The sequence below is a fragment of the Ammodytes marinus genome (genome assembly GCF_949987685.1).
Source record: "Ammodytes marinus genome assembly, chromosome: 22".
NCBI lineage: Eukaryota > Metazoa > Chordata > Actinopteri > Uranoscopiformes > Ammodytidae > Ammodytes > Ammodytes marinus.
The window spans coordinates 14612775-14638812 of record NC_137226.1 but is presented as its reverse complement, the minus strand read 5'-3'; the positions used below and the strand labels follow the sequence as shown (position 1 = coordinate 14638812).

The following is a 26038-nucleotide window of genomic DNA, read 5'->3' as shown; positions in this document are numbered from 1 at the left end:
AGTAGGCTTCTCTTTTATTTGATACATCAATGGTACAGATTTGACAAAAGCTTGGCGGACTAAAGAGAAAAGGCAGCGTAGGTTAAGTGTCCTATTCTTTGAAAGTGGATTCTGTGAGGAATGTAAATTCTTGAAGTGACATGATTTTATTTTTATACCTGCTTGAATATTGTACTCCCCTGCGTGCTCCAGGCATGGTAACAGTCAGTTGTGTATGTACAGTATGTGTGTGTGTGTGTGTGTGTGTGTGTGAGAGAGTGAGTGTTGGTGTGTGTACTGCCTCCTAGCAGTTCCCCAGGCAAAACACCTGACTTAATAAGGTTGGTCCAACCTCCAGCTGTCTCCTGCGTCTGTAGCCTCCCAGTTCGTCTGGCTCAGTTTATTCATGTTACTCGGGTGGTCTTCCGCGTGAATTCTTTATCCTTTCTTTTCTGGGAGAAGCTTGACTGAACGCACCTCAGCATGTCTGTGCTCTGCTAGCCACTGGGAAGAGCTGCTATATGTGCACTGAAACACAAATTGCGTCCAATGCCTACAGTTTTGGTTAAATCCTGCTTGATTTGTTAACTTACGGTTTAAAGAATAATGCCTGACTACAGTAGACTTACTAACTTAGTGGTGTTATAGGTTTGCATTGTAGATTTTCATTGTCTTTCTTTTCTTTCATTAAGGTTAGCAACAAAGTAACCAATTATTTTTAGAGCACTATTGATTCATCCAACAACCTGGTAAATGGGCTATAACGTTGGTAATGTTGAGCTCATGTTGTTGCTGATTATTTGACTGTTTAACGCTACGTAACTGTGAAGGCTGTTTCAATGTAAAGGGTAGTACATACTTAGTTTTTTTCGTCTGCATAGGCAAAAAACAAAGTAATACATGCGTCTATAAGTTGAGTTGCAACAGAGTTGGAAAGGCTTTTGTGTGTGTGTGTGTGTGTGCGCACACACACACGTATATGTGCACATTGAATGATTAGACTTCTATTTCTCAATGTCAAAGTTTGGTTCATTTTTAGTGACAAAAACCGCTACATTATGGGAATAGGTATCAGACTTCATGTTAGCATTACTACATCTACTACAGGTTGCACTATGGTAGCTCATTATCATGGTCTGCACTGGTTTCATTTACCATTTTAAATGAGCTGTTTTTATTTTATTAGAATAGCTGAAATATGTTACCCCCAATACATCTCCAACCTGGGCAAATACCATAACTGAAATTGGATATGTCTGAATATTCCCTCAGGAAAGTTGTCACCAGGTCAGAACATTTTGGAAGCCTCTTCGTCGAAATCAGTTAAAGCTAGGCTTCGGGGAATTGACTGTTCGAGTCCTTGCTATGGCACATACAAGGACACAACCACACACACACACACACACACACACACACACACACACACACACACACACACACACACACACACACACACACACACACACACACACACACACACACACACACACACACACACACACACACACACACACACACACACACACACACACACACACACACACACACACACACACACACACACACACACACACACACACACATTCTTACACCCAGATTCTCACACCTGTACACTCATCTATGCTTGGTGTCCTCTCCCAGCCATCTGGGCCATCCATCAGGCCTCCTGAGCAGGTATAATCCAGGGGGGAGTATCTTTTTACAAGAGTCCCATTAGTTTACGAGCCGTCTGCTCCCTGGCGCCATCACTTTGTCCTTTAGACGAGTAAGACCGCTCCGGACTCTCTCGCAGCATTCAAGGTTTATAGGATGGAAGCTTAACTTTTTAATACACTGCCCGATAAAGGTGTCTGTCCTGATTGTATTGTTTTTCTGACCTCATTGTCAAAATAGCTTCACACGACCCTAAGAAAACACCTGCAAAGCATGAAGAAGGTCCAGAAGGAAAAGCACCTTAAGGCCTTAGCAATGTCCTTCAAGACTTGTTCATGGGTATCAAACAGGTGCTTTAATGATTATACTGGCAGACATTGTTATAGTAAAGAAAGAACTTGATAGTGTTCCTCCAGTGAAGGAACCTACCCATCTTATTGCCACATCGTAGTCAAGGGATACACTTTCTAATTATTTAACTTTTTTTCTTTTAAGATAAAAATTTCCCACAATTATTGGATAGTTCAAGGCACAGAGTTGACATGGGGAGAGTGAGGGGGAAGACATGCTGTAAAAGGCCCAGCCCAGGGTCGAACCCGGGTCCGCTGAATCAAGGTCTCAACCTCAATGGTACGCACCCTACCGTTGAGCCACTGGTGTGGCCTTTGCAACTTTTTTTCAGTGAGTCTAAACCTTGATTTTGGACTTGTTGAAGCAGCTCTGGCTGCAGAATACTTACCCCAGTTTTGGCAGGTGTGTGGTGGTGGTATTCCCGCGTGTCTATCGCCGAAATACCTTGTGGTGTTTTGCCCCACTGGCCGCGCTCCGTTTGAATGATGCCTGAATAGTGCATGGCTCCGGCCCGCCAAGCGTCTTCCCTGCTGCTCCCGTCAACTCCCTGCTCAGCCAGCACTGACTGACAGCACTTCTATGCTTCCCGCTGTCTTTTATTCTTCTTGCTGGCCTTCATACAAAACCATGCATACAGGCAGGTAGACTGACTGACAGGTAGAGATACACATATGGAAGAAGGGCAGGTGCACACTTAAAATCACACAAATCCACACACACTTCCTATATTTGAGCCCCTCCAATCAAACTCAGGAAGCAAACACACGCCAACTTTGGGAATTTCACCAACCAATTTTTCAGTCAGTTTTCTGACAAAACAAGCTTTTGATTAATTGAGAAAATAATGGGCAGATTAATCCATAATGAAAATAACCTTTAGTTGCAGCCCTAATACATTACATCCACCAACGCTCTCGTCTAAAGTGATTTTTTTCAAATTTTCAGCTATTAATTCTGCATTAAAAAATCACTGTAAGTGCCCCTCTGTCATTACAAACAAGTCTGAACTAACAATGCATTTACCTATGAGAAATGGCGTTCCTAAAAGCCTTTGAACTATTGAATAAAAAAAATATATTTAAACAATTTTCTTTTAAGAAATCACAGTCATAATGATTGTGATTGATCCATTAATTCTGGAAAGTTAAAGCCCCTGACGTTTGAAAATATGTTACTTACCCAAAATGTTAAAGCAATGGCCCCTGCTGTGACCCACATGTAAGTGGTTCACATCCCTATGCAGTCTGAGAGAATCTGGGCCAGAGAGGTGAATAAGACACATACTGTCCTCTGTCAGCCATTACAGTGTAATAGAGGCAGCCTTTGACGACCCCAGCTGCTTTCGGCAAAGATACATGAGTAACTGCACAGGGAAACTCCACGTTGTGTGTATGTTTGCTGAGACCTTCCGTCACCTTGTAACTACCCTCAATCTGCTGTTTATGAAACATGTTTGGTTATGTTTGCTGGTCAAATATGTTTTTAATGTAAGACAAACGATATATTAGGGTATATTTTGCCCTCTGAATGTTTCAAGAGTCATTGAGCATGCAATACCTATGAGGGTCCCACATCAGAGCAGCTGCTGTGGGTGTTCAACAGAAGGTACATGGTGTCCTAATCACCCCCTGTGGTCCCTAGCTTAACTCCAGCCAAGACAAAGTGCAACCCTGTAAGTTCATGCATAATGGAATACGGTTGACACACACAGGAGGAACGAGTCGCAGCAGTCGCCCTTGACTTGCACATTTGCAGGACGTTACAGGTGTTTCTCATGCCAGTGAGGGAATTTAGCTTCCTCCAGGGTCCACACCGTTGCTCCAGACCAATTCCCCAGAGCCCTGTGTCTGCCAGCATAACAAACGCCCACAATACTGATCACACTAATTCCAAAGCTTGTACATAATAATGGGATATTTTATTGGTCCCAAAAGGGAAATTCCGTTTTCGCTTGCACTTCTAAATGTATGGCTTCGATCGATTGCCTGCGGGGGTGAATTGACTGTAAATTGAGTTTTTTTTTGCTTTATGGTTTGCCTCTGCATTTAATTTTTTCTGTAGAGACCTTTTAACATCTTCACAAATTAATTTAGTGTTTGCTTGGTTGTTGTACATATTGCTGTGTTTCGCAGGGAGTGACACTTTTACTAGCTGAAAATGGCTTGTTTGCATTGTTAGCTTTCACTGTTCATTGAAAGTGACGGCTGCAGCTAGTCCCCTCTCCGCCTCTGGGACAGTCGCAGAAACTTATTTTATTTTCGCCCACATTGTGACAAGTGCCTGCTGAGCAAAAAAAACAACAGATTCATTTTCAAAATGTCCTAAAAATGTATTTTAATTTATTCCAGTGGAGCTAGGGGCCTCGGCTGTCTCATTCATAATGCACAAGAAATGCCCCGGAGAGTCAGATATGTTTTCTGAGAGATGAGCTAGCCCTCACACTAATGAAACGACATCTGCAATTTAGCCTGTACGTCAACTGTGCTCATGTCGTGCTCTCGGTCCCTGCCCACTCTGGGAAATAAGAGTTTTATTCCGCAGTAATGATTTCTCAAGAGTTTGAGCTGAGTGCGGCTATATAGTATAGCATTTAGGAAACGGGGGTCTAGATACATTTCCCAAGAGACTGTATTTGCATTCAAATCACCACAGAGTCTATTTCACAGATGGATTATGGATTACATATTTCCTCAGGCAGATCTATCCTCAAAGCAGTTTTTTTTAGCCCCAATTAAAATGTGTCAAACTGAAAGAACATGATGACAAAAGAAAGAATCCTAGTAGATAGTACCATTGTCCTTTCCTTTCATGTACTGTAGCAGTGCAGTGCAACAGTAGTCTGACAGTCAACATGTGGGTCTATAAGTCATACTGGGTTCACTTTGGGCTAAGAGTGATTTGGATTCTGCAGTGGTCCGGGCTCTCTGCTGGAGAGTGTTTTGGAAGACTTTGGAAGATTTTTAGGGGGAGCAGTCTGAGTCTGCTGTTTTCTCTATATGATGTATTGGTCTTCTGGGCACACCCGCTTGTTCTGCTGGCTACACTGGTGCCAAGTAAATATTTGCCACGTGCCCTTTCCACAGTATTACATTTACATACCCACCCACAAACACACACGGAGCGTTGATGCCTCTTCAGTGCACACGCACTTCGTCCCACAAGCCTTTTCCTGCCAGGCAAAGTGTTTGACCTGAGGGGCCGGGGCTTTGTGGAGATCACTGCAGCATCAGGATGCATAAGACCATTAGCGAACTTGCGCCTCACGTCCCTACACCCCTCCTCTCTATTAACCCCCCACGGCTAGATTAATGCCAGGTGGGGGGAATATAACATAGTTTAATTAAGCCCGAGCCCACAAGATTCATGGACTAATTCCTCTGTCTGACAGTGCAAATGAAGGTTCAAAGGGTGCAAGGCAAGAGGAAAGACACCCTTGACTAGCTGTTAGAGCGTAATGAATGTCGAAGTGCACGCAGGATAACGATTTCACCCTTAAAGACTTGGGCTTCGGTTGTAAATGGCTCTTACACAACTTCACTGCGGCTGTCCCACTCTTTAAAAAGGCAGACATGTTGCAGGAAAAACCTAATGGTGCATTCAGACGTGTGTACATTAAAACACAGAGGCACTAGTGTCAGCCGAGATCCAAAGAGGTTCGAAAAAAAAAATCCTCTTGCAAATGGGGGAGCCGTGACAGTTGATGCAAATTTGAAAAATGTATGCACATTCCTTGACGTGCAGCAGAGGCAATCAATAGCCACAGCTGCTGAATCAGTCTTTCATGAGCATGCAAATCAGGACGTACCCTAACGAACCACGCCGGGATTAAAGCTGGCAACAATTTCAGTGTAGAGACAGGAACACAGTGCCGATCACGCTGCCATTTATGATGTGTTGTATAGGGCTGGGTATCGTCAAGGACTTCGCGATACGATAGGTATCACGATACACTGGTCACAATACGATATATTGCGTATCTTGATATATCACGATATATTGCGATATTCCATAAACAAGTTGCCTTGTCAGACATAACAGCGCAATATATTGATAATTGCACAGACATATGAAGTCAACTATTTAATTCACAACTTCCTTTACTATTTTCTTCCTTTTTTTTGGTTTTGGCAAATGATCAAACACTGCTGCAGCTGCCATAACATCAAAATAACAAATCCAATTCACTCTTGTACTAACTGTACAGGACACACTGAAAATGAAAACACATCAGTGTGCTTTTCTGACACATTGAATCTTAAGTATTCTTATAAACAAAATTGATCTAACTTCAATAGTCAGTATCCTAGAGGCTCAGGCCTCACAGCAGACATGGGTTTGAATCTGACCCGTGATTGTTCTCTGCATTGCATTCCCTCTCTGTGCCATTTCGTATGTCTCTCTGCACTGTCAATAAAGCCTTGAAAAGCAAAAAAAAAAACAATCATTACATTTTTTTATAAAAAACTATTTTTAGTTATAAAATTGATACTGATATCGCGAAACTAAGTATCGCGATATATCGCAATATCGATTGTTGACACAGCCCTAGTGTTATACCAGGTCACTAACATGAACACAGTAAAACGAGCAGTTAACAATAGATTTTTGTTCAAATCTGTCAAAGCAAGGAGACTAGACTAGAGACAACAGAAGATATTGCCTTTTTTCAATTCTTTTAATCGACAGTAGCTTTTCCTGTGTCTGTATTAAGGCTGGGTATTGGTAAGGATTTCACGATATGCATTAACATATCATGATACATTGCAATACGATACATATTAGGATATATTGCAATAATCAGCCTTGTATTTAGAAGAGGCCTAATTCTGTCTTCCGTTTCGGCCATGCTGCTTTTTTACTTTTACTTTGCCACAGCACCAGGAATGGCACATGGCAATTTGAGGCAACTAGCCATACTGCGACATCTACTGGAGCTGAGGTTGTAGTTCACAACTAAAATATCGATTTTTGTAGCTGGAAATCCATAGTCTGTACACACCCTAAATTTGTAGCAATACACTTCCTTACATTACCTTCAACTTGCTGTAGTCCTGAGGGAAGGGAAGGGAAGGGAATGAGCAAAAGAGTCAGATAATCTGTGGGGAAAAGGCTCCAGCACCCTTGCTGTGTAACTTTTACGCTTCTTGTCGAGCCTGCAAGATTTTTTATTTTTTTTCATCTATGTTTTGAAATCCAACTTGCTGCAGGACATGTAACCAGGAGTAATCGAAACTTTTCCAATACTGTTGGGCTTTTACTCCCTCCAAACCAACAGAGCCATGCCGTGTGCACTAGATCACAGTATTGAATTTCTATACAATTAAAGTCACTGGGGACAAGGTAAGAGAGAATTTTTTAAGTGGAAGATGCACAGGAACTGTAGTGACTAAATAGCAACTCCCCAGCAGCTGAACAAGCTCTAATGCGTTTCACTCAATTTGGCCAATGGACTTAGCCCATTGCTGTTTAGCTGATTGCTATTTCCCCTTCTGCTATCTGTCACCGCATTTGCATTTGCCTTTGCCTTAAAGAACAAGCGAGGCAGTCGTTTGGCAGCGCTAATCAATATTGGTCACTCTGCACGAAGGGCTTATCAATATCTAGCCAGCGCCTTGAATAAGAGTCGAGGAAGAGTTTGGCTTATTCATTAGGTACATTTGTTTCTTTCTTTTTCTCAGAAAAAGTATGTTCAGTCAGCGCCGTTTCATTTGCACGCAAATCAATTTACCTCCTCCTTCCTTTCACTCTTGGGATGCAGGTAAAACAGTGGCAGTGCAATTACAGGTGAAGAGATTTCCATTGCGTTTTTTTATGTTGGACTCTGCAGCAACTCGTCTTGTTGAATGCTAATGGAGGGGTTTGTAGACTTGCATGGCCCAGGCAGAGGGAGACTTATCTGTGGATAATGGATGAGTTAACGTTGGTCGAGAACCCTTCAAGGAACCTCTTGCTTCATATATCTTGAGCATCCTAAGCCACCCGGTTATAGTAGAGAACAGTAACTCATTGATTTCTTTTCTCTAGGAACAGTGAGTTACTTTTGTAAAGTGAGTAGTTTGTGAAGAAAATGTAACATGGTTATCCAAAAAGGAATTTGGCTCTTTTTTAAAGTGTTCTGTCTTGTCTTATGTCATCTACTTGACATAATCTGAAACTTGTTTGACTGAACAATTACGTCATAGCCTTAAAGAAGGGACAGTGATGGATCAATGTAACTTGGTGAAGACAGCATGGCTTCAGGCAAGACACTGCAGGTGAATAGGGTAACATCATTTGTTACTTAAATATATCATCATGAAACATTGCCAGTTGATTACTTACATTGAAACAATTATTTCCTTGTATTTCTGAGTATAAAAAAAAAACTAATGTTGAGATAATGCCCGTTAAAGATGGTTGTATAGGAGTAATATACAGATGCAAACAGACATGGGTTGGTTAAATAAACATCTAAATGTAATTTTAGAAAATTAAATAAGAGATATCATGAAAGCAACATAGACAAAAATCTCAAAATTGACCAGTGCTTGAAAAAAGAAAGAAGGTTTATGCCTGCTGTCACTCTCTTTAAGTTAGGTGAAACTTCAGCCCTGAGTGATTTACTATTTCAGAAGCAGTGCTACAAACAAAAGCTTTATATTATTAACATGGTCTCTTTTTGTTGCGTGGAAACGACATCATACACCTTTTGTTGTATTTGAGTTATCATGTTTGATGCACTTAAAATAGGCTGAAATAGAAGACAGGTCGCTAAATACCACAAGACAATTTATTTTTGCTGTAATCACGGCTGATCCCTACACCCACTCATCCTCTGTTAGAGATAGAGGAAGTGGGAGATATGGGCTGGACGTAATGTGTAGCACCTAACATTAAGCCATATTTTCTGGGTCCTCATGGACCCAAAGGGAACTACTCTCCGCCAATTCAAAAGTTCAATTTGCACCTTTCCATCAGAATTATTTTACATTATAGCCTGGCAGCTCTCCCACCTGGCCCCGGGAGAATGTAGTTCATAATAATCCACTTTTAACCCATCAGTTTTGGTGGAGCAGAAGACAGACAGTCTCAAAGTAAAGTTTGAACTTTTAGGACACGCTTGGTTAGTTGGCTGGTTGGTAGATTGATTAATTTGATGTTACATTACATGTCTAGGTAATGATGGGCAAATCCGGTAATAGTTTTTTTTTGTGCCAAGGTTACTGGATTCCTTTTTAATGCAATAATGCATTGAAGGCCATGAAGTCAGCTTTAGGGTTGCACGCCGAAGAACGGGACAATCATATCTCGATAATAAATGAATAGAATTTTAATTTGTATCATGTCATCTGCTAGGTAACTGTCAATGAAAACATGTGTGGAACCTTCTGCGACACACATTGCACTGGACACAGCTGAAGTCCCACACATACTTAGTAATCAGTCAGTCGGGGTCAGCAAGAGACAAACATTTTTTTTGCTATATATTTTTCTTTCTTTCTTTCTTTCTTTCTTTCTTTCTTTCTTTCTTTCTTTCTTTCTTTCTTTCTTTCTTTCTTTCTTTCTTTCTTTCTTTCTTTCTTTCTTTCTTTCTTTCTTTCTTTCTTTCTTTCTTTCTTTCTTTCTTTCTTTCTTTCTTTCTTTCTTTCTTTCAATAAAATATAATTTCGGATGAAACAAAAGTGGTGAAACACCAGTAATCTTTTCTTTTTCACTTCCTTTCTAGTATTATTTTTGGCTGCTTTATTGCGTCATTCTTTATAAGTGCTCAGAAATGTTGAACACAAGGAAGGAGAACAGCTTGATGGAGGCTGGGATTTTTGAGGGCCAATGCCAACGGCGATGTTCAAGATCAAAGTCCGGTATTCTTATTGTTATACAATGCAGTCTGGTGCTGGTCGAACCCCAGGCGAAGAGAGAAGAAATCAAACATCTACAAGGGGAAAGAAGTCTTTTCTTCATGGAAATTGGTTAGTTAGAATATCAGAGGGAAAGTTATACATCAGGTAGTTTAACACTGGTTTGTGCATCTATACCAATATTAGAAAGTAAAACAAATAATCTAGAACCCTGGCACAACATCCATTTTTTAATAACAATCTTGATAATGAGTCTTTCAAGATATGTATTGAACAGGAAAACATTTAATTAAATAATACACTTTTCAATGCTCTCTGGTGGTTAAACTCTCACTAAATTACGTCAAACACATCTCTGGTTTTTATTGACATGCCGATATGGAAATATTTCTACTAAGCTTATATTGCGGGAAAATGTTTTTAAAAACATATTGGTGAAAAAATGAATACATTCTTTGATATGAAACTGACCACCTGGTATTTTTGTTTGTGTGTTACAGAGGAGCTACGGAAACTCAGCTGGTCTGGAATCCCACGACAGGTGCGGCCGATAACGTGGAAGCTTCTATCGGTAAGTTTTCTATAAAGTGTACTGTGTATACACCTACGCGCATGCTGCACTTCCTTTATTTACTGTGCTTTATGGCAGACACAGTGACACAAACACAACTTTGTGTAAAACATAAAAAAAATGCTTAAAAACCTTTGTAATCTTATACGTAAAGCTGAATATACACACGCACACACGCACACACACACACACACACACACACACACACACACACACACACACACACACACACACACACACACACACACACACACACACACACACACACACAATTGCTGTCATGTTTTCTCTCCTTACCCCCTCCTTTTTTTGATTTATGAAGACTGCTAACAGTCCTGCTTTTTTTTTGTTGTTGAAACTTCAATAGGGAAAATGAATTGCGAGGCACACATAATTTATTCATGAGACGCGCGGTGTGTTTACTCATTAAGCCATTGTTGTGGTGTACAGCTCCTAGTCTGCAGAGAGAAGACTGGCTTTTTGAACGCCGTGACTCTCCCATTAATTACTGCACAATAGTTAATGTGCCGCAGAAAAGATGTCATTAAAGGTGTTTGTGTGTGTGTTTTTGTGTTAGTGTGTGTGTGTGTGTGTGTGTGTGTGTGTGTGTGTGTGTGTGTGTTTGTGTTTTCTGGTGGTGGGAGGTTACCAACCGGGCACTCTAACCATTAACGGCTGCTTTGTTTGGTACTCCACTGAAGTGAGGGCTTTTAATGCAGTATGCAGTTCCAAAGCATTGGCCGCAGTGTACACAGCCAGGCACGTATGGTGTTAGTGTGTGTGTTTGAGTGTCTTGGTGTTTTAGCTAATGTACCATAGAGATCACCCCATTAATGGTTTATTCAAGTTGGAGTTGTTCAATTGGGAATGTTTTTATTTGTGTGTAGGCCAGTAAATAGATATTGTGTGTACATGCCTGTGTGTACACCTATATTTTTGTGAAAATGCAGTATTTATAAAATTCATAAAATAAGAAGAATGCAGTGGACGCCCTGTGGCCTGTATGAATGATGGTTGGTCCACCTGAAGGAGAACGAGGGAACAAAACCAGGTTCAAAAATAAACAGAGGAAAGCAAACAACGGTAAGAAATATGACAGGTTAGTCGGATAACATTTAAAACAATGAGAGAAGCAAGTTTTCCCCCCCGCAGCAGAAGTTAGCCTAAAGGAATAGTTTGACATTTTTGCAAACACGGCTTGAGAGCTTTGGAGGTGCTTGGTTGTTGGATTTTGAGAGCTGGTCAAGCTGTTTCCCCATGCTTACTTTCTTTATTCTCAGCTAAGCTCAGAATCCATATTTACCGTACAGACACGAGAGGATCGGCCCTATGGTCAGGTTGAATTCCTTGCAAAAAGGGTTTTTTAGAGAAACCTCTCTAGCCTCTACTGCAGTATTTTACTTGTTTTTGGTCCAACATTTGTTTCCAACTTTAAAGTTTTTTAGTTAAGATGCCACTAAATACACAGCGTAAAGGTACAGTGTGTAAATTAAGAGTATTTAGTGGCATCTATTGGAGAAGTTCTTGATTGCAACGATTTGTGTCTGCCCTCTCCCGCTTGTATAATTTAAAATTAGCTACGGTGGCCTTCAAAGGACATGATGCTAGTTATTTATTCTATAGTACATATACAATAAGGCTGTTAAGTTTGTCCAGTACTTTAGAAACATGGTGGCTTCCTATATAGATATAAAATGCTCATCATTCTAAGGTAATAGAAAACTACTTTTATTTTCATAAAACGGACATTGACAAATTGGATAGGATTTTTTAACACGTTTAAATGAGCTATAGTGAAATGTAACTCACATCTTCATAGAGGACACTTGGATCTTATACTTCCATATCTATAGGTCATCTGTGCTCCACATCGCAGGGTTTTCAATAGATTTCTAGATCTTGGAGCCTTGGAAAAAAGGAATTATCCCAAGGTTTAAATCCAAGATTCGGATAAGAGCGAAAAAAAGTGGGCAGAGTGTCAAAACCACTCATATCTTCTGAGGTGTCATAACACCTGACTGCCTTCTCTGTCCTGTCTCTGGTATGATACAGTGGAGAGATAGATGGAGAGGGGATCAGGCTCGAAAAAAATCTATCTCCTTTCGGCACACACACACACACACACACACACACACACACACACACACACACACACACACACGCACAGACACACTGTATTCTATAAACTAGGCAGAGGCACCTAATAAAGCTTCACTCTAGTGGTGTCCCTTGTGCCCTTCTCCTGCTCACCACCGTGCACCAACTTATTTGATTTTTTCTCACCTTCCCTGAAGCAGGCATGCTTGAGCCGTGCTGCTCTTCTCCTCTACCTGACAGAGAAGAATAACAAGGTTTCTCACTGAGGTTAGAGCCCGGCAATGCCACATCACCACAAATCCTCCAGAACTGTCTCCACTGTTATTAGCCAGTGTGGAAATTAAAAAGCAGACAAAAACGGAAAAGAAATAAAAAGGGAGAGGGAGTGAGGGCACATTCACACTTGGCCCAATCCATCTGTGCGGTGCCTAAAGCACTATGCCACCACTGGCCGGGCCTGGCCTGCAATCACACTGCTTCAGAAGATCTGGGCCTGGGCACCATTGCTTTGGGCCGATATTTCACCACATAATGAATTTATGTGGTTAATACGTGGCTTTGGGTTTGGGAGCGTATTTGTAACTGATTGTTTTTGGAATGAATTCATCCGGCCAAATTCGCTGCAAACATTCCACCTCCACATCAGACCAACACAAACCCTTTGCAAAAATGCTCTCTAAATATCCATTGGAGCATTGGCATATTAGATCAGGGGAACAGTCTCATATGAATTGACGTCAGGACTGCGGTCCGTGCTCGTACATTAGCATCTGTACCGTGACAAAGCACACCTCTTCCAACCGTTCCAGAGCCAAGGAAGTGTACAGTGCTTGAGTATGGTAGAGAGCAATCACACTGGTCAAATGAACTAGACTTCAGTATGAATGCCTAGTGGGAGTGCGCCCTGAGAGAGCAATTATTTAGCCTCACTGGATAGCTCCCTCTACCTCCCTTCACTATTTGAGCAACAGACTCCAAAGGGCGCCCGCGGCCTCAGAAATACATCCGGTTGAACTTCCTATTATTTCTGAAAATAATTTGTCTTATTTCATTTTTTTTTTAAAGAGCACTTTGTGCCCGAGCCTGCAGGAGAACAGAGAAAATTAAATGGCTTTTCTCCTTTCTGGAAGAATGTCAGGCCCGTGGCAATATGTACATTTGCTAATGGAGTGTGGCTGTTAAATGTGAATTGGTGGGAGAGAGAAGGAGAGGGGGGAAGGAAGGGGGAGAAACTAACTGGCTGTGAAAATATTGATAAGGCTGATGCTTTATACGAGATGTATCAGGAAGCGGGGACAGATGTAGAGATTGTTTAGTTGAACTGTTACCTTCCAGCAGCAGCAAACATAATTGTATCGTCTTAAAGTAAATAACAATGTGATCAGCCTTCCTCTGTACGCCTCACAGACGCCTGTAGCCCCTTCGGCTACACAACATTTAGTTCCATTTAAATGTGTAAACTTCTAATGAAGTTTATGAGAAGGGCACATCCACTCTCACCTCTCAATATTAACTGCTAACACCCCGCTTTCTGTTTTGGGTAACGGACCCAGGGCCAAGAAATGAAAGCGATTGCCTTTATGTATGTGTGTCTTTGGTTTGTATGTGTGTGGGTAAATGCGCTCTCTGCATTTGAACTATTCCAACTGTAAAGGATAGGTCATCCCTTTGATAGAGAAGATGAGTGAAAAGCAGCACTGGCAACTGCTGACACTATCTATTCCTCTGGATTTTAACCACGGCCTTGTTGAATACCTGAGGGGAGGAGGTGGTTTGATTTCTCTGAAACTTTACGACCTTGACCCAAAAGCCTTTTGTAAAGTAATATGTACGGTTCATGCAGCCAGGAGCCAAACTGTGTTCCTCCTGGACTGTTGACTGAGTGAGTGGCTTAGGTGAATCAAGACTCCAGGAAACATTGTCTGATTTTTATTTTATTTATAAAGACGATTCCCTGAATGAAGTTTCTGTAGAAATAACTTGTGTATTATAATTTTTCATTTTGTCCTCACACATTTTTTGAATAGTTGTAGTTGGGAGTCGGTGAGTCACAGTCATGAAATCGGTTCTCATGTAGATGTTTTTTTCCTGAACAGAAATCCCTCAGCAAATGTGGAAGGAAAATGGACATGCACAGAGAAACGAAGTAAAGTTTAGTTTTTACTCAACTTTTGCCTTGCCTGGAGAGGGACAGTTTGTTTTCCCCCCGACTGCTTCCAAAGTAATGTTCGCCCCGCTAAGTAGAAATCAATTTAGATTGTGAGAAGACAGACCAAAAAAGAAAAACAAACTATTTCATTCAAATTCCCCAAATGGACTCCCCAAGCATATTTCCCCCGATTCCTTTATTTAATTATTTTTATTTTTTTTAGACAGAGAGCTTACTGAAGTGGAGGATCCATTTGAGGGATGGAAGGATCCAGGAGTGGATTGATGCGAGGAAGAATGAAGAGATGAGCTTTATGCAGTGATTAACTGAGGCAGGAGCATGCACTGCCACATTTTGTACCACTGGCAGGAACCTCATACATTTATGCTTTACTTCTAGTCTTGTATTTATTTCTTTATTTTTTACCATCCCACTCACCCCTTTTAACCAGCATGCCTCAGATGGAATGAAAATTAGTCACTCCAGTAAAGGCATAAGTGCACTTATTGCACTTTACTTTGAGGCATACAGTTATTTTAATTCCCTGTTTTTCTAAACGAAAGGCACATTGCACAGTGCTGTCTGCATCCTTCTCCTTCCATATTCTTGGAAACAAGCAAGTCAAGAAATGATCATTATTTTTTTTTACCGGTTATACCCTTAGTAAAATGAGAAGCCACTGAACTTCAACATGTGGGCACATTGAAATATTTAAGTTCTCGAATATTCTATCATTAGTAATAAAGAGATGTGATAAAATAGAATCACAATGTAGTTTATGACACAGTTTGTGCCTTGCTTTATAGTCTCCACATCCCTGTGTGTGTGTGTGTAAGTGTGTTTTTGTGTGTGTGTGGTCTTGTCCTTGCATAATAATGCAGCTGCAGTGAGATTGACCTCCACTAAGCTGCACATTAACCTTCAACTCACACGTGCTCTCCTCTCCCCTCATTTGGCGGAGTGCAAGTACCGCCGGAGCCCACTGTTTAGTAGTTGGCCTGTTGCGGTTTTGTGTTGTGCGTGTCTGTCCACAAATGGAGCAGTTCCAACATGTGATGCATGGACTTTTTGGCAGCGTGTGACTGTAGAAAAAAAAAAAAGTCCCAGTCAGCTTAGCGTGATTTGCGCGGGCACACATTTGACCGTCTGTTTGACTGGCAGAAAAGAAAGCAGTCTGGGCACAGTGTGTGGAATTCATTGTCATCCTTCAGAACAGATTTGGTAGAAATGAAATATTATATTGATAAGTATGTTTTAATTAGTGTATAATCGCTGAAAGTTCTCTGAACGGGAGGCGCTAGCAAGGGAAGGTTGCAATCTAAAATCACACCACTAAATACTCCTGATATTACACATTCTACCTTTGAAGAGTGAGTAACTGTAACTAGCAGATAGAGAGAATAAAAAAATACTTTTAATGATGGTACTGTGGAAGGTTGACAAGATGGCTAGGCTGAAAGGGAATGTAAAATGTGATGTGAGAAACACAACCATGGTGCTTGAAATAACTGAATATGTGTATTTTTCACAATTTATGACCATGAGTTTGAATGTGTTAGCCAGGTGCATATGTGTGTGTTTGTGCATCTACAAACAAAAGGGTTGTGCCTCTAGACTCCAAACTTCTCCAGGGACCTTGCCAAGGTAAAAAAAAACCAAAAAAAAAAACCCAGCAACAACAAAAAGAGAATTTATTTTGTTGTTTCCGTTTCCTATTGATTTCCCCTCCAGACAGTTGCCTAAAATGTATACTTTTGTGTGTGTGCGTGTGTGTGTGTGTGTGTGTGTGTGTGTACATGAGTATGGTTCTGTATGCTCGCTAGAGTGTTACCAAAAAGTGATAGCCTGCTTCCAACAACAACAAGATTATGCACATAGATCACAAACACACAGAGAAAGCATAGTACACATTTTAAGGCTTGATTTGTTCGGTGTGCGGTGCAGGCATGAGTTTTCGTTTGATGGCGATGCCAGTAAAGCCAGTGACAAAACACAGACGCTCTCTGATGTGACTGAACAGCAGCCAAATGCTCCACTCTAATTGAAAGTGTTGACAGATAAATGTACTATACGAGACAGACAGAGTGATGTACAGAGCACAGGTCCACCACAGCGTCTGTCTGTTTACTAAATCATTTACAAGGAACTCTCTGTAAGCTTTAAGTACAGAGGTTGAGTCTTGACCTGTGGAGCTTACAGCCACATATCACGGTGCCTAGATTGAAAGCCCCTGGTCTAAAATAGTAAAAATCAATATATGATGTTAAAGCTGGGTGTTTATTTTATTAAAAATAAATAAAATAGTTACTTACTTAGTAACTTAATTTAAAAAAAAAACTGCTCTTTTACTGTCTACTCTAGACTATGTGACAGGACTGTGTGGGCGTGATCGTATCAAACTGTCTCCATGGCAACAGTCATTGTTTTTTACAGAACGTTCGGGCAGAAAACTGCTGTCATTGGTTCAAAATATAATAAGAACAAGGGAATAGCCCGCCTCATCTTAACCCAATTTCTGTAAGGTTTATCAAACTTAAATGACAATATCTTTCATTTGGATTGATAAATATACCCAAATATTTTCAGATTCTTACTGTAATGCAGACAACTCCCCCAAATTATATAGTTAGAAGGATTTTGTGGATTTTGCTTTTCAGAGGCTTTAAGGGAATTTTTTGGACCGCGATGGGGAGAATGACCGGACCGGTGTGTCCTGGCCTTAAGGGGCTCGGGGATTCTTAGACAAATTACTAACATTACATGCTATTAGCTTGTAAGACACCAGAGAACTGATCCCATTGTTAAAATCTGCACATAAGGAAAAATAATACTTCTACTAGAATGACCTTTTTAGGTTTATCAGCAGCACACCCAGCTCTGGACACACTTTTAGAGCTAGCATTCATGTTTGAGTTTCTGTTTTTAAGATTTTTACTTGGTGAATATTTCGCAGCCCTCTGTCCCAGCTCTCTCGCTTTTTCTACACTTAAGATTTGTTGTTCGAGTTTCGGGGGCTGACTTTCTCCTTGTTGCATAAGCCGTGGCGCACAACCACGATACACACTTTCACAAATGTATGCTCAAACAGATTGTTCGACAAACACATTCCCACTAGTGCAACCACACACAGACACAAAGGTATAGCTCGCTTGAAGAGACAGAAAGCATTTGGTCCAACAGCAGAAAGTTTGTGTCATTCACAGGCTATGTTATCCCAGGTGATGGAGGCTGGTATGTGCTAACGAACTCAAAGAAAGTCCATGCTTCAGATCAAGAGTTTAGACATAAATGCTCATTAAATAGTGAACTGACAGACAGGGGAAAAAGAGAAACCGAACAGTGGACCCTGAGAATTCCCTCAGAATTAATGAGTCCGACTTGGAACCCACTTGTTACAAACAGACAGGTGAATTATGCCTCGTTTCCACCGAGTAGAGCGGGTCGGATCAGAGCGGCTCAGAGCGGGACAGCTCACTTTTAAGAATCTCGGTGTTGTTTCCACCGCGGATCCTACCCTTACTGGTGGGGCGGGGTTTAGGCTGGACTGCGATAGCCGCCGCCAGAATGTGGGTTAAACTATCGGGCTGTGGAACAACTGTGGTCAAGCCAGCGGTCTCTCGTTTTTGCTTGGTCAAACCAGCCGCTTCTTTATTTATTCCCCCCGTGTTGCTGTGAGCACAGAGACGGCTCGGTGCAAGTTGCAACTGATAGAGACAGTGAGAGAACAGCGCTGGCTGCGGCAGCTACGTGACATCGTAGCAGTGGGACACAGTGTAGCCAACTGATTCATTTAATGACGAGGAAAAACACCACACAATAAACAGTGCCGCGCTCACAAGCCAGCGATCTCTCGTTTTTGCTTGGTCAAACCAGCCGTTTCTTTATTTATTCCCCCCGTGTTGTTGTGAGCGTGTATTTACTAGCCTAGACTACTATCTATGGCGAAAACACACAGAGACGGCTCGGTGCAAGTTGCAACTGATAGAGACAGTGAGAGAACAGCGCTGGCTGCGGCAGCTACGTGACTATGGGACACAGTGTAACCAACTGATTAATTTATTGACGAGGAAAAACACCACAAAATAAACATTGCTGTGCTCACATTTTCGCCAATACACAAGACTCTCTTCACTCTTGCCGAGATGACTACACATGGCGGAAAGGATTATTTCGACCAATCAAATGACGGCTCCGCCGTTTCGGCCCGCTTTCAGGCGGCTAGTACCCCTACGGAGGAGTACTGAGATCGGGAGCGGCTCAGAGCGGTTAGGTGCGCTTAAACCGTACCCTACCCAACTTTTGGCAAATGAAAAGCCAAACTACCCGGACCGAACCGCTCCGATCCGACCCGCTCTACTCGGTGGAAACGAGGCATTAGTATTAGGACTGGTACCAGTTAATTGCTCACTGTTTTTATGGGCCTGGACTAGTGTCATTGCAATGTTTTAAGGCTTTGCAAATGTTGATAACACATTTCAGACAATTTTACATGAGTGAAATTCAAGGCAATTAAAACAAATTTAGGCTAATGTTAAAGTGTATGCTATTCACATTACATGTTTTTTTGTTGAAGACATGTTTAATTTTAGTGTTAACAATTTCAATAATTTTTCCAAAGGTAAATAAATCTGCCCACCAGCACCTCTAAAGCTCACTAATGAATGTAATATATCTTTGTTAATTTAATTTGACAAAAGCTGTGAAGGTGTAAACATGGCAGTGTCTGGTTTAACAGCCTGTAGTGTGAAACAAAACACCAGGAAGTCCCCACTACTTCTGGCCAAGAAACCTTTCCACAGAAATATTATTAAAATGTTTTAATATACAAAAAAAAAGATATAAGGTGTTAATTGGTGTACTTTTGACTTCAGAGCCATGTTGGCTGTTTGATCCTGTTCATTGTTATACATCTTAGCTAAGCTAACCAGATTCTGGCTTTAGCTTCAAGGTTAGGGTTCAGACATGAAGGGTAAGAATTCTCTTTCAACCCTCGAGGAGAAAACTGAATGGATATAGCTTTTGCATTGAGCCTGTCAGTGAGGACCAATAACAAGATGAATAGACGTAATGCTGTATTTTTGGAAAATATAATCTAAAACACTTATATAATAATAAAACACGTCTTTTTCTTGTGTCCTTCCTTCTCTTTCTCCCCTCTCTCTCTCAGGGTTACCTTCCAGCTAATGCAGAAAGAAGAGACAGCGTCCTACAGAGGAAAAGACAAGAATATTTTGGCTTCATCCAGCAATACTATGACTCCCGCAATGATGAACACCACCAAGACACATACAGACAGGTATAAACAAAGACACACACACGCACATTTTCACAGATCCTGTGTTCTTGTTCGTATAATCATTTCTTCCAACATCTGACTATTACCACACCTGTCTTGAGTCCCAGAACTTGAAGGACAGGATATGGAAGAGGAACTACAAAAAGTTTCCGTTTTCCAATTACAAGAACATCTCACTAATGCATTCCCTCAGCACTAACCCGGGATGACAAGGATGTATTTCTGTATGTGTGTGTGTCTGAGACGGTGTGTCTTTTGACAGGGTTCAGCCCTGCAGACAGGATTACATTAACCAGTTCCATGTCCTACCCCTTGTCCCTTTTTCATTCTTTCACATGTATTCATAGGACTTAAGTCTGTCTGTATATTTGTCTGTCCTTCTGTCTGTCTGTGTTGACATGGAGGGACAGTGGTCGAGACAAACAACCCAGAACTGTTTTTTTCTTTTTATTTGACTTTCAAAATACTTTTCACTCTGACTGACTTTTTGTGTCTGTTTATCTGTCCGTCACTCCCACCCTCCCGAATCTCGCTCTCTCATTTTCACACCCGACTACTTCCCATTCATTTGAAGCCGACGAGAAACATCAAAGTGGGCCGTCAATAGCAAAATCAGTCGGGTTTTTTTTTTACAGATCCCGTCCAATTTCCCATTGATCCTCTCCGCACACTGCCAGAAAGCTGGCATACTTTGTTCTGATGATTGTTTTGGATTGAGTCGTGAAGCCTCTTTTACTGCCAAACTCTGCTTGTTCCAACTCTGTCTATGTCAATGTAGTGAGCGGTGACTTCTAGTGGATTTCTGTGTGTGTGTGTGGGTGTTTATATGTGCTTGGACATATGTTGGTTCTGCATTTAGATATCACATAATAGTAGTTTGTGTATGTGTATTTCTCTTTGTTTAAATGACTGAAGATATATTTGCATACAGTACATGAACCTATATGTCTTATGTTTTCCTGTTTATATGTCTACATGCCTCCATAGTTTGTGTTTTTTCTCGTTTATGCCCATCTGTCTCTTTCTTATGTTTATGTGGTTGGGAACTTGCCCAAACCGTTTGTGTGCGTGCGTGCGTGCGTACATCATGTGCATATATATTTAGTCATAGTAGAAGTCCCAGTACCAGCTTTTTGAAGTCATGCAGCACTATTGCTCTATCCCAAGTAGGGCTGGCCCGAATGCCATTTTTCAGGCTTTGAGTATTCGTTGGTTTTTCCGAGCGAATATTCGGATATTCGTTCCAGAAAAACACACCATCAAACCAACATTAATAATGCCAATGTACTCACTGAAACCGAGTGTGTGAGCCGAGACAGCAAGCTGCGTAGTTTGTTGATGCTTTAATAACTTTCGAACGGTAGTAAAGTTGGAGTTCCTTACTTTTTCCCCGTGGAGGCAACAGCTGTTTTTCGTGCCAAATCAGCTGTCCTTTGCGCCATCGTAACCCATACAGGAGCTTATCAATTCATCCAGGAACGTGCATCTTTTCGGCGATTTATAAATCCATACAAAGATCCAATATTGATAGTCTTTTTTGTCCATATTATACCCATTATTGACCGCCTATTCCCATGATGATGGCTGATGTAAACAAACAGCTGAGCTAAGCGAACGTTAGCATTACGCCAAGCATAAGCATTACATTTCCTTCCGAAATCGCGCTAATGTTGTGGTAGCCTATAGAGTTATTAGGAACACAATCTATTCTTCCTCCATCTCTCTCTCCCTCTTGCGCTTGGTGACGCTTTTAGTTTGCCTCACTCTTGTAACATCACGTAGCCTACTACATCAATGGTTGCGCAAAGGGCAGCGGCCAACTAGGTCAAAGTTCAAATAATTCGATAATTTTTTTATGAAGTTTTAAATGAACGTCTAATTTGTATTTTACAATTGTTTTATAACTTGTGTATTCAAATATTGTTTGCTGACCAAATATACTGCAGTTTGAGCTACCTTTGCAATTAAAAAAAAAAAAAAGTTTTTTGAAAAAAAAAAAAAAAAGAATATCCCGAATACTGAATTGAGCTCCGAATACTAATTTAATAATCGAATACTCGGATATTTGAATAATTCGGGCCAGCCCTAATCCCAAGAAGTTTTCTTTTAACCACTAAGGGGCAGAAATACTCCTCAAAAACACTCACAGCTACACAGTCATATTATATTATAGGCTTGTCCAGTTTGTGGTTAAGGTTCTACTAAGCTGCTTCCAGCATTAACAGAGCAACCCATCATAATCCTTCACCTTGCTACTTGTGGAATGTACGCCCAACAAAACAATTACTTATCTTTTAGTCTTTCAGTCATTTACTTTGTCAGCCCGGATAATTAGTTGTGTAATTCCATCTTCATTCCGACATAAATAAATGATGCCCCCTATCACCTATTGCAGGTAACTGCATAGTGTTCTACTTTATTGAGGACGTCCACAGTCATGTTGATAAATGTCAGAATTTCCCTTTAAGCCTGAATGTGCTGCCTTCCGAGAGCATTAAGGAGATCCTACAGTGGGCCAAAAACATGCCAAGTGTTCTTTCTACATCTACTCATGAGTGTGAATGTGTGTGATTGTGTCTGTGTCTTAACACCCTTCTCTCCCGTATCATGTCAGATCCAAATAGACATTCCCAGGATGAGCCCTGAGTCTTTGATGCTGCAGCCAAAGGTGACAGAGGTAAGGTGGACACTGAGCGGACAGGCCAGGCCAGGCCAGTCCCATCAAATCAAGACACACACTCTCACACCCCGCCCCGTCTGGACTATCTCAGCTGCTGTCCTGCATCCGAATCTGCCTGCCTGTCGTTATTGTACATCCTCAGGGGGATTAGATGCTCTGAAATGGTTGCAAACGTGGTCCAACGCACATCCTTTTCAGCTTGCACATAGGACAGGACAGGACAGCACATACAGAATGCTACCTCGCCTTCAGGACCACCGCTGCTAACCCATTTCAGAACACCAAAACCCCCCGAACGTCTGCCTTCAATCAAGAACTCCAATCCACTAACTGTTGCTCTCTCTCTCTCTCTCTCTCTCTGTCTCCGTCAGTCCGTATTGGCAAGATCCGTGCTAACCTGCCCGATGCTTCAGTTTGTCTTTTGTTTTTCTCTCTTTCTCTCTCTGCAGATTCACATTGACATACCGAGAACTAATCCTCTTATTCCTCTCTTTCAACAAGCTTCTGTCCAAGAGGTGAGACTATCCCCCCTACCCTCCATACACCCTCCTGTTGCACACACACACACACACACACACACACACCCTCACCTAGCAGGGTTTTCCCCTCTGCTATAGGGTAGATATGGGTCAGCATTGGGACATGTTAAGGGAAATAGCATGCACATGCTCAAGCGACATTTAAAGGTGGAGTCAGTAAAACTTGCGATAGCTTGTCACTTTTTGTCAAAATCACTTAATAGTTTCTCACGATTCGCTGCTTGTTTGTACAGTGCGCACGCTGAAACTAAATCTAGTGTTAATACAGAGCCTAGGCTCTGTAAACAGGTGTGTAAACAAAGAGTATGTAAACAAAGGGAGCTCACCATAGTTACCAACATGCCCTTTTACAGAGCCTAGGCTGTGTATTAACACTTGTTTTATCTTTAGCGCTCACAAACAGTACATACAGAGATATTCACTGATCTTGGCTAAAAGTGGCTTTACCTCATATCACATGAACTGGTTCAAATAGGTTTTTGCTTGATGGTGTGGGTAATGGGATCCATTCGTGTTATATTAGTATCTTGTAACGCTCAGTAAAAGAAAATTCCCAAAGTTAAGAAAGTGTGGCTTGAAAAATAATCATACGTTTTCTTAAGGTATTTTTGGTTCTTTCTTTTGCTGACTGCACCCGAGTTTGAAACGGGAAGAACCCTGGCTTTAGCTCACTGCATGGTCTGGCATGGACACACACAGACACACACACACGGAAACACAAACTGATATATTACGTACAGGAGAATTAAATAACACCTGCAGCCATGCATGGGATCAGAGACGCACACAAACTTCCACTGTGCACGCTTGGCGCTCTCATATGTCTTTGTTCTGCTTTGTTAGCGCTCCTGAACAAAGCATTTGTTATTAGAGCTGGGCGCTGTGTGCTATGGGATATAAGAAGCAATTATCTTAAAACCCTCTTAAGCATTACGTCTGATAAAACAATAACTATCAGCGGCACTTTGGGCGCATTAGGAAAACATACGGCGAGGCACACATTACTGGAATCCATCACTATTTAATCACTGTAAGTTGCTCTGGATAACAGTGTTACTTGAATGCTTAAAATGTAAATGCAGTGCGAGTCACTTTTGTTTCTGCTGTGGTGTAAGAAGTTGGCTCGGCGGGGCCTAAGGGACCGTCGGGCACGGCTTCCCAAAACAACTTAACACGGAAATTAACTGGATTCCATGTATTTATGTGGAGGTGAAGTTCATCTTATTATGAGAGCGCTGCCCGGAGGCCCTGTCACACATAGAACCGCTGGCCTTAGAAGCCACACGCTGAAAACCCAGATAGAAAAGAAAAAGAAAGAAAAAAAGAAATCCCATAATGAGGTGCAGGCTAATGAGGTGGCCAAGGCTGTGCACTGCTCTGTGTATACACCTACGCGCAGGTGTGAGCAGGTACACCCATAGAAACACACACACACACACACACACACACACACACACACACACACACACACACACACACACACACACACACACACCCCTTAAAGACTACACAATCTTTTGCAAGATAAAGAAACACACTCTCATGCACGCATTCACACACACACACACGCGCACACACACGCACACACACACACGGACACACACACGGTGCCCCGGGCAACGCCACCTTCTGCTGCCCTCGTCTTGTACGGGATTAAACCCCGTGGGCTGTAACCAGGGGAGGGAAGGTGGGAAATAGACTCGGACCATGAGAAGCTGTTGCTTCCTCGCCTTACCACCTCTTCCCATCTCTCCCAGTTGCCATGTTACCTCATTGCATACCAAATAAAAGCCTCCAGCAGAGTGAATTCATATACACAAACAGGTTGCTCTCACATATTTTGAAATGCAACAAACTCCAGACTATTTCTTTTTTCTCTATATGATTGTGCTTGCTGAGGCGCCACCTGAAAATAACCCCTGGTTCATTTCATTCACTTGTTTAGCGCCCCCCCAGCCCCTCCCTGCAGCCACGATATATTGGAAATGGAAAGCAGTCAACAGTCTGTTCACATTTTGAGGAGCGAGGGATATTGAAGCAATTCTTCAGTGATTTCCTAAGTGGTTATCTAAGTGTTTGAGTTTCTCTGGTTTTTAGAGAGAACAATGCATACAAGATTTCACAAGATTCTGATAATCAGCTATTACCAGTTCCCAAAGTGGGAAAAAAAGAGCAAACATTTCAGTTTTGCCTCCAAAATGTGATTAGAGGCTTCACGGTGCTCGATTTTTTTTATCAGTACACCTCTTCGACTGCCATATTAGGAAATCCAATTTTTTCCAATGTTCATATCTAGCATTTACCTAATGCCTTTTTCAATGAGGAAATCAGATCAAAAAGAAATGAGTGCATTGGTAACAAGCGAGTGTGGTCGTTGATGAATACATTGGCCAGTCGGGTGTATGAGCCCACGATTTCCACCCGTATGCGTTTTGTTGTATGAATTCCATTTCTGCCTCTTGAGATTACTCTTATCGGGGTCCTTTGGGGTCCGGCACTAATTGGCAGGCGCCGTCGTGTTGTGACATAGGTGAAGCTGGCATCTTGTCCTAGAGATGCACCTGGTTATGAGAAGAATAGGAAACGAATAGGACATTACCATAATTTGCAAGAAGGATGTTTGTAGTCTGTTTTGCAGAGTGAACTCTCTTTAAACCTGAATACATGTATTGTTTTGTTAGCATTAGAAGCGCATATCGTTATCGTTTCCCTTGCGCTTTTTTGTTTCTCTCTTTCATATGCCAACACGTACCAAGGTGGGATTCTTTGCCCGCAGTCAAACCGGGTGCGTGTAGATGATGTGTGTGTTTGTTCGGGTTCACTCAGAGTGGTTCTATGTACAGGTGGCACCGGTGTGAAATATGCATGTCAGCTTTTTTTATTTG

General features: G+C 41.6%; 1 protein-coding gene across 2 annotated transcripts in view; it reads left to right on the top strand.

Moving 5' to 3' along the window:
- The window catches only part of tbc1d22a (TBC1 domain family, member 22a), a 121567-nt gene that overhangs the window by 11659 nt on the left and 83870 nt on the right, over nt 1-26038 (top strand). The window contains exons 6-8 of one of the 2 annotated variants that reach the window (XM_080051055.1): nt 10322-10392; nt 19806-19934; nt 23064-23129. In XM_080051055.1, coding sequence (XP_079907181.1) covers nt 10322-10392; nt 19806-19934; nt 23064-23129 — 266 coding nt within the window. Of the gene's footprint in view, nt 1-10321; nt 10393-19805; nt 19935-22548; nt 22612-23063; nt 23130-26038 lie in introns of both variants that reach the window. The other variant, XM_080051056.1, reaches the window with a different exon arrangement.